This window comes from Zootoca vivipara, chromosome 15, assembly GCF_963506605.1.
Source record: "Zootoca vivipara chromosome 15, rZooViv1.1, whole genome shotgun sequence".
In the NCBI taxonomy this organism is placed as follows: Eukaryota; Metazoa; Chordata; class Lepidosauria; order Squamata; family Lacertidae; genus Zootoca; species Zootoca vivipara.
The window spans coordinates 18,489,762-18,499,711 of NC_083290.1; the positions used below are offsets into that span (position 1 = coordinate 18,489,762).

General features: G+C 47.5%; 1 protein-coding gene across 2 annotated transcripts in view; it reads left to right on the forward strand.

Annotated features, from left to right (window-relative positions):
* The window catches only part of ST14 (ST14 transmembrane serine protease matriptase), a 43,189-nt gene extending 35,641 nt beyond the window's left edge, over positions 1–7,548 (forward strand). Inside the window, exons 17-19 of one of the 2 annotated variants that reach the window (XM_035138938.2) lie at positions 565–839; positions 2,216–2,355; positions 3,473–7,546. In XM_035138938.2, coding sequence (XP_034994829.2) covers positions 565–839; positions 2,216–2,355; positions 3,473–3,634 — 577 coding nt within the window. In that variant the 3' untranslated portion in view covers positions 3,635–7,546. Of the gene's footprint in view, positions 1–564; positions 840–2,215; positions 2,356–3,472 lie in introns of both variants that reach the window. The other variant, XM_035138937.2, reaches the window with a different exon arrangement.
* Positions 7,549–9,950: the final 2,402 nt, after the last annotated feature.

Genomic DNA, 9,950 nt, shown 5'->3' on the forward strand with positions numbered 1-9,950 from the left:
TTTGAAGGGTTCAGTGTAGACACGAAAATCATGCATACCCAAATAATTGGAGCCACCTCCGCCAATGGATTGGGGGGGGGAGAGGAGAGAATTTTCAGCACACCGACAGCCCCTGTGCCAAGGGGACCTCGTCCGGCAAGCAAGGCGGAGAGCTTCTAAGCTCTTTTCGCACTTGGCAACCCAAGCAGACCCAGCATAGATAGAGCTTCTAAGCTCGCCGCCTTCCTTGGATCTAACTTCTGTGACTTCCACCAGCCGTGTATAGTTGATGTCGCACAAGTTAATGGCATACAAGATGAGATCATGCTTTACCAGACTGGCTATACTTTTTACCACCGGCATTATTGGAATTACCAAAAGGCCATAGGTGAGGTGCTAGCAATTCTTTAGATGAGTTTTAGCGCTTCTTGCCAACCTTTTTGGGCCAGTGGGCACATTTTTTGGGGGGGGGGGAGTCAGGGGTGTGGCACAAACTTGAGTGCTGCAGCATGCGTGGCATAATGGTTACCCCCTCTAAAAGAACAGAGCGCCCTCTGATCTTCTTACCTGGCAATTCCTCCGCAGGCATTTGGACCACAGGACGATAACAGCCTACATGGGGCTTCTCGACCAGGGGGACAGGAGCAACAGCAACGTTCAGCAGCGGGGCCTGAAGAGGGTCATCCGCCACCCGTACTTCAATGACGCCAGCTACGACAACGACATTGCTGTAGCAGAGCTGGCCAGCCCGGTCGAGTTCAACAAATACATCCAGCCTATCTGCTTGCCTGATGTCACCCATGACTTCCCCGTTGGCAAATCCCTCTGGGTGACGGGATGGGGAGCCACTCAAGAGTCAGGTGAGTTGGGGTGTGTGTGTTTTAAAGTATTTTTTATTAAAGATTTCTTGAATTACAAAGGTGTGTGCAGTGTCTCTCATATTTTTACATGTATCATTTTCGCAAATCAGTTTCATTTGTTAAGACACTAAGAAGAAAGAGGGAAAACGAGGTGGATAGGGGGTGGATGGGGTGGGTGGGATTAGGTGACGATGTTTCTGTTTTGCTTAATATATGTAGGGCTTGATGTCAGCTTTGTTTGTGTAGGTTCTCCTTTATTTGCTGTGAAGGGGGGGGTGTTGTATGTCTTTGGTCTAGACGACTCTTGGTGCCCTCCAGTTCTATGATTCCAACTCAGAGGCGGTGGCGAGGGGAGTAAAACAAGGGCAGATCTGCAGTTTGGTGGAAGAAGGCAACATTACACACACACACACACACACACACACACACACACACAGTATTTTCTGTGTATAAGACTAGATTTTCCCCCTTAAAATTAATGTAAAAAATGTGTGTGGGGGGGGTCTTATACACGAAGGCCATCTCCTCCCATTTTCTCATATCGGAGTCCCCCAAAATAGAGGCTGTCCTATAGATGGGAAAATACGGTGTGTGTGTATGTGTAATTCAGTGTGTGTGTGTATAAACAAAGATAAAACGAGAGTCATCTCCGAATCCACCCCAGTGGTGGGTTTATCAAGAGTGTATATGCTAAAATCATGACAACCTTAACAAGCACAAAATGATACACGATAACCTCTGTCGCTTGGACTCTTGTCCACAAGTGAAAATATATATTGTATCAGCAGCAGTAATGGTCTTGCAGGGTTTATATAAAGACAGGAGGAAAGAACCAGCAAATGCTAATTAAAATATGTGTTTCGTGCACGGCAAACTACGCTGGGGACCAGAGTTCCCCCAAACTTGGGTCTGCAGCTGTTTTCGGACTACAGTTCCCATCATCTCTGACCACTGGTCTTTGCTAGCTAGGGATGATGGGAGTTGTAGTTCAAAAACAGCTGGAGACCCACGTTTGGGAGGCCTTGCTGGAGACCATAGGCACCATTCCGCAGTATGCCTCATTGTTTGTATAATCTTACAAAGTTGCTCCAGACTACGTAAAAGTTATCGTAGGCAACATTTTACGTTAAAGGGAGCAGCAGCTTCTGAGTTCTTCCACCCTGATGCAACTAGAGGGCCAGAACCAGTGGCATCTCTTAAGGCATTTAAGAGTTTTTTGTGGGGGTTGTGTATCTGGGTGACTTGTAATCGGAGAATCCATTGCACACTTAGTAGGGCTTGTTTTACTTTTACCTTTTTTTTTAATGCTTAAAAGAGCATCCTGAATAAACGATATCCCTGCTCCCATGTAACTCCTCTGTGGTCCTCCTCTGCAGGAAACGGGGCCAGCATCTTGCAGAAGCTGGAAATCCGTGTCATCAACCAGACCGTGTGCAAGTCCCTGATGGTGCCCAATGACGTGACGGAGCGCATGATGTGTGTCGGGGTCCTCACAGGCGGGAAAGATGCCTGCCAGGTAGGAATGGTCCACAGGGAGAGAGGGGGGGGCGTGGCTGTGGAGAGCTCGGAATACAGCCCTGCCGACTTCTTTCTTACTTTAACTAATCAAGGGAGGCTGCAGTGAAAAGTCTCAAGGCGACTCGACGAAACAAAATGCAGCACAGGAAGGCCGTTTAAAACCAGAAAAGCTTGAAAACGGGCAACACAAAACATGCAATGCGCTGCAATTAAATAGCAACCTATTTAATAAGAAGAACTGCACTGTGATATCGGTAGTTTTATTTTCAGTTTCCCCACCACAGAATTTGCCTTTTCCCTAGCTGCCCCCACACTGAACTATCTACTACAGGCATCCCCAAACTGCGGCCCTCCAGATGTTTTGGCCTACAACTCCCATGATCCCTAGCTAACAGGACCAGTGGTCAGGGAAGATGGGAATTGTAGTCCAAAACATCTGGAGGGCTGAAGTTTGGGGATGCCTGATCTACTACGACTTCAGGGTCTCATCGCTGGTCAGTTGCTGCCAGTTCAGACCCTATGAATGCATATGTGAAACTGAGATTTATTTTATTTTATTATTTTTGCTGCATTCACAAGGCATTCACCCCCGGCATTTCCATGCCATGCATAATTTCAGTGCGCATACTCTTGAGTAGAACTTGGTTGGCTGCAGCCCACAGGCTCTGCTGTCCGCAGTGACACCCCTGCCTCATTGCCTCGCCTTGCAATCCCAGCTTCTTCTCCCTTGGAGATGCCCAAACCCAACCGAGGGGCACAGGAACCCCACCAGAGCCACAGTGCACCAGAGAGGCCATTTGGTGCAAATGCTGGTCTCTCCTGAGCTACAGCTGGACAACTTTCACACTTTCACACAGAGTGCGAAACCTAGCCAAAGAGGAGGTAGACCGAAAGGCGGCATTGCTCTATTTATTGCAACGCAAATACAGGCGGATATCATTCAGCTACCCTCGTACGGTGATTGGGTGGTCGCAGCAATGCTTGATTTCTGGAGCTTTAAGTTGTTATGCATAAACTTCTACCTACCCACCCACCCCCTGCACATACAAATCAACCAATTGTGGAAAGAGGTGGAAGCCTATGTTCTGAGCATGTGTGCTCTTGTCTCTTTGCAGGGAGACTCCGGTGGGCCACTGGTCAGCTTGGAGGCCAACAACACATTGTTCCTGGCTGGTGTGGTCAGCTGGGGGGAAGGCTGTGCCCAGAGGAACAAGCCAGGAATGTACACTCGTGTTTCGGCACTGCGGGCCTGGATCAAAGAGAACACTGGCGTGTAGGTGGCTGCGGCCACTGGGACGGTTCATACGACTCTCCTTTTTTCTCTGGGTCTATCAAGCTTGCAGCTGAAGACATTCCCCTGTGATATGGAGGGGGTTCTGCAAATCTTGTTCGCTCCTCTAATTCCTTCTCGCCCCCCCCCCAAATGAAACCAGTGACACTCCTGGATTCACTGTATGCGGCCAATTGGATGGGCAGTTGCCACTTTGAGAGCTCCCCTCTGCTGCTCATGCTCTTCGGCTCCAGAGACTTTCTGAAATAAGTTTAATGTGAACCTGCTTTAAATCTGCAAGGGAGCTGGTACCTCCAGTGCAGGCCGCCTGAGGCAGGGGCCCGGTAGGTGCGGTACCCCTAAATGACCACTAGTTGGCAGCATGAGGGCCAAGTAGCCTTAAGTGAACACCAAGTGGGCACTTTGTGTGTGTGTGTGTGTGTGTGTGTGTGAGAGAGAGAGAGAGAGAGAGAGAGAGAGAGAGAGAGAGAGGATAAAATGACGTGTCGTTCTGTGTTTTTAGGACCCATCTGGTCTGCTGTAGCATGTGTGATGTCTTCCCTTTTCTCCTCTTCTCCCCCCATTCCCGAAAAACCCCACCAGGATTCCCGCTGTGAATAGGATAGTTCCCAGAAAGTTGTTTGTTTTTCAAAGCAGCTGATAGATCGGAGAGGTTGCCTGTCTTCTGTGCTCTTTCCCCAGACTTCAAACACACCCAGATATATTAATATTGCAGGCCGGTGTATTTATCCATCACCCCCTGCCAGATAAGACATTTGTTAACAACACCCCATCTCCCAAAGGTGGCTGGTTTGATGGAAAAATGCCTTGGCTAATAGGATCAAATCTGCTATTTCATCTTGGTATTGTGTCGCCTCCCCCGAAAAGGTGTGCTTGATATTACGACATTAAGTGCAGAGTTAACTGCAAAGTTCTCCAGTTATAAAGGTAACTGAGATATAAATGGGTGGTCTTACCTCCATCCAGTCCTTTCCCGTCTGCCAAGTTTTAATTTCCTTGTTGCAGTAGGTTGTCTATTCAGGCAGGCTGCCTTCTGCACCTGAAGCCCCATCACAGGTCCCATAAAATGTGTTCAGGGGCTTAGGATTAGGGTATCCAGCACCTGCCCCATTAAGCTTTGCCTACCTGGGGCACACCTTAGACTTCATTCCCTGCCTGCCTGCCTTGAGCTCATTGTGTCTCTTTCCTCACCTGACTCCCTGGGATAATGGCTCTGGCTGCAGATGTCTCTGCCCATCGGCTAGTTAAAAGGTATATATATCTTTGGGTCAGTACTATTCCCCCCCCCCCAACATCCTGCAATACTGTTTCTTCTCCTTGCAAGTTTATGTAACTGACACCGCCTTGACTTCTACCTTGTCTAAACCTGCACTGATGACTTTGACGCGGAAAGCCTAAAACGAAAGATGAGACTGTTGGGCTCCTCCTACGGAAGACCTGTTGGAACATCTCGCAGCCCTAAGTGGGCAGCAATAGCTCCGAAAATATCACAAGGGGGATCCTCTCTTGCAAAGCAGTTGCTTTTTGCAAAGGTTAAAAACATCCCTGTTCTAACTGAGGGTGCAGGTGTTGAGAGTGAATAGAAAGGAGTCTCAGACCTCAATATTTCAGATATTGGCTTTTTTTAAGAACCGAGGGGCATTGTCTGTGTCTCAGAATCCTGTATCCCCCCCTTGAGCAAGAAGGATTCTAAACCAGGTGACTGCTGGGACATGCAGGAAGTTCCAGGTGTCCTGATCCTGCACTGCTGGATCCCAAGAATGACCTTCTGGGACTTGTAGCCTCCCTCCACTGGGTTATTCTCAAGGATCCAGCTGGTGCAATACACTCAGACACTATAGTTCAGTGTTTCTCAACCAGTGTGCCTCCAGATGTTTTGGGACTACAACTCCCATCATTCCTGACCACTGGTCTTGCTAGCTAGGGATGATGGGAGTTGTGTAGTTTTGTGGGGAAGCTGTGGCCTTCCAGATGTTGCCGAAGGACTCCAACTCGGCCCCAGCAGGGCCAGTGGTTGGGGATGATGGGAGTTGGGTCCATCAGCACCCAAGAGAGCCATACCTTCTCCACCTCTGCCTTAGGAGAACATTCTGAGTCTGGGTTTTGTGAAGGGTTGGGGGGGAAGATACTGGCTTCACTTTTCAGTTCACCCCCCTGCTTTGTTTTCCTTTTAAAATAGGGTGGATGTCGGTAGAGCCATAGAGTGTGTGCGAAAGTGAGAGAGAACCCATTTGTATGCGTGCATGAATGAGATTTTTCTGGCCTGTTATGGGTCAGAATGGCATTGCCAATATGTGCCTTAAATGTATATCGTTGTTTAATGTACGGATCTCGGCATGTGATGCTGAAGTTTCGTTTCTGTTTTTGGTGTCGGTGGGTGACTGTAGGGGGTCCTTTTTTCTGTCTGCGGGTGCTGTATAGCAATGCAGAGAACACCTTTTAACATGGTGGAACCCCTGATTGTGTAGCAGCAGTACGGAGCAAAGGATATTGGGGTGGGGGCCATGTGCCCTGCACATTTAAACCGGCGTCTTTCCACTTTGAACATTCATGGCTCCCCACAAAGGATCCTGGGAGCTGTAGTTTGTTAAGGGGGCAGCGCGGTGTTTGGAGACCCCCCTGTTCTCCCTCCAGAGCTACATCCCTCTGGGAATTCCAGCTCTATGAGGGGAGAATAGGGATCTCATAACAGCTCTGCCCCCTGAACAAATGGCCGTTTCCGGTTTTTATGGGGAAGAAGCCATGACTCTTTAAAAGTGGTACATAGTTCCTTGAATGTGTGGGGCAGGTGGGGCCTTGGGTAATAAGCACACAAAAGTAGAGATAGATATGGGGAGAGGAATATAGAGGACGCTATAGGGAGAGACTGTCTTTCTCTACACTCCCTAAGCAGGTTTCCCCTTTTTTGTGCCTAATTGTGTTTTTGTTTTGTTTTTATAATGATAAAATGTTTTCTCTATGAACCTCTGCTATACTCGCTCCATATATCTGGTATTTCGCCCATTGTTGGTCTAGCTTATAGATGTGGAAAAAATAAGCAGGGAACAAAAAAGGAGTAGTTTTCTAAAATAGGAAAAGTGTCTATTTGCATTTTCAAAAGGGTATTTAATAATCTAGGAAATGCACCGGTGATTTCCATTTTTTGCAAAATGAAGCCACAAGAAGGGACAGATAAGGGGACCCCCCCCCCCGCCAATAATTTATCTTTTATTTTTTTAAAGACAATGTAGAATTATTTTTAAATGAGTTGACTTTCAACTTTCTGTTGTTTATGTAAATATTGTACCTTTTAAAAAGAAAATAACACTGTAAATACATCTAAATGGAAACGTGACACCCTTTTTGCTGTTGAAGGTCTGAACTGAGATTGTTATGTCTGGTGATTTTTAATCTGCATTAAAACCCAACTTTTTTTGTACAGAATGTTAGTCTCGTTTGATAACATCAAAAGGTGTTGAAGTGTTTGTAACAAAAAGGATCTCAATACAGTACATTGCCCTTTCCTTTCCTTTTTTTTAAAAGCAGAACTTTTTAAATGCGAGAATGGGAATCAGAGAAGTGGGAGAGAAACCTCAAAGGTCATTTAGCTCAACCCCCTGGTTTAGGGACCTATATTTGTTGACCATGGTGGTTTGTCACTGTGAGGGCGGAGTGCTGGACCAGATGAGGATTTGGCCTGATCCAGCAGGCTATTTTTATGATCATACAAGAATAATGATTAAACGTTAAGGGGGGAAAACAATAATCTATCCTGCTGGTGCTTCCCCCTCCAGCAGATGGCGCTGTGGTCTTGCACAAAGCTAGGAAACCACCACAGCTTGTTATAATAAGGATAGCAATTGAAGCAAAGGATTTCTGCATGAAAGACCCATCCCATCGTGGAGTTAGCTGAGCTGCCTGTGAATTGGGGTGGCGGGGAGGAGTGGGGAACCTATTACCTTCCTGCTGTGGTATTCCCAGCAGACCCAGCCAGCACGGCCCAATGGCTGGGAGCTGTAGCTCAGCAGCGCCTGGAAGGTGACATGTCCCCCCACCCCGCTGCAGTAGCATGACACTTTAAACAGCTGTGGCTTCCCCCATAGACTCCTGGGAATTTTAGTGCAGTTAAAGGTGCAGAGAGTAAGTAAAGGTAAAGGTAAAGGGACTCTGGGGTTGCGGCGCTCATCTCACGTTATTGGCTGAGGGAGCTGGTGTACAGCTTCCAGGTCATGTGGCCAGCATTGGAGAGTTGAGAAAATCAAATGAAAAGATACCAAGAGCTCTGGCCAGGTAAAGGAATAATTTGTCTTATTATTATGAACTTAAAACTTTCTAAAAATCATTCCTTTACCTGGCCAGAGCTCTTGGAATCTTTTCATTTGATTTTCTCAGCTCTCCAAGGAAGGACAGGAAAAACATGAATGCTATGCTTTGACCTTGAAACTATGAAACTAGAGCTGATGAAGAATAATCCGAAACAGGGCCTTGTCCTGGATTTCTAAAAACTGGATTGCTACTGGAATTTGTCTTATTATTATCAACTTAAAACTTTCTAAATATTATTCCTTTACCTGGGCAGAGCTCTTGGAATCTTTTCATGCGGCCAGCATGACAAAGCCGCTTCTGGCGAACCAGAGCAGCACACGGAAACGCCGTTTACCTTCCCGCTTGGAGCGGTACCTATTTATTTACTTGCACTTTGACGTGCTTTCGAACTGCTTGGTTGGAGGCCCCTATTCCTCTCCCAGAGCTACAGTTCCCAGTGGTTTAACAACCGGGTCCTGTGTACGAGAAAATCTAGAAAAACATTGTTATGTTGTGTTCCGATTATGCAGAGTACAAAACGAGCCACGGTTGCTGCAGCAGGTGAAATGGAAGGCTGTGGATTGTGTTTGAAAATGGAAGCCTGTGGGTTGTGTTATGCTTTAGGATTCAGGTGCATCAGTTTAGAGCAGGCATCCCCAAACTGCGGCCCTCCAGGTGTTTTGGCCTACAACTCCCATGATCCCTAGCTAACAGGACCAGTAGTCAGGGATGATGGGAATTGTAGTCGAAACATCTGGAGGGCCAAAGTTTGGGGATGCCTGGTTTAGAGCCATGCTGTCAAAAGATGCTTGTGTGTGCATGCATAACACACACACCCCCAAATGCATGCACGTACACACACACACACACACACACACACACACACACACAGGCGCACATTTTAAGAGGATCAGAGGCAGGCTCAGGAAGCTCGGAAACGACACCAAGCTACTTTGTATTCTTAAAAGGCACCCCTCAAATTACCCCAAAGAGACAAGTCGGGGACAAAACGGACTGAACTTAATGGGGTTGCATTTAGAGCATTTTGTGTACTCTGCTCTCCAGGCAAAAAGTCTCCAGGAGTGGCTTATGTATAATCAATTTAAAACAAGGCAGCCCCTGTGTGCGCTGGATTACAATATTAAAAAAGACACACAAAGGGACAGGGAGGGAAGAGGAAAAACCAAAACCCAGGTACCAATTTCTAAGCAATTGGTTTTTGTTTTATAATGACCAGCTGGCACAGTTCAGGGGCAGGAGGTGTCTGATGGAACTGGAACTCCAGCAAAGTTGATGGACTTCACCCTGTTTCCTCTTCGTCCTACTGAGGCATCCTGGTGGAATGGCTGGTAGCCAATGTTGCTCTAATATAAGCAGCAACGGTTCCCCCCCCCAATCCCGGGTGGAATTTCTCCCTAATTTCTTCCTCCTTAACCTGCTTGGAACGAGTCTGCGAGAGCTGCTGCCTTAATCTCCCCCTCCGTGACTTGCAGGCTTCCCCTCCTTGGGTCTTTCCCCATCCTCTCGGTCACCGAAAAGAAAGCAGCGGATCTTAGGATTGGCACAAGAGAATCCAGCTAATCTTAGGTAAAGTTTTAATAACAACAACCCGCCCGCCCGCCCCCCCCCCCCGGTCCACCCGCCAAGGTTCCACAAATCTGATGCAGCAGCAATTAAATGTAGACAAATCCATATGCAATCCATCCCCTTTAATTGGCTCGGAGTAATGGCGGTCCTGTCACTGCTAGGAAGGATTATTGGAGCTGCTTAGCCTTTGGAGGCAATTTTGCTTAAGACAGCCAAGTGCTGGTGTGCCTTGCACCTAGGCTGAAAGCTGGAGCTGCCCTGACCATAAAGCAGGTGTGGGGAAGGTTTTTTGCAGCCTAGGGGGCCAAATTCCCTTCCAGGCAACATTCCGGAGGCCACATGCCCAGTGGCGGGCGAGGGCAGAGGGAAAGGCACACAGAGTAACACATGTAAATTCCACCTTTGCATAACGTACTGGTTCTCTCTTATGC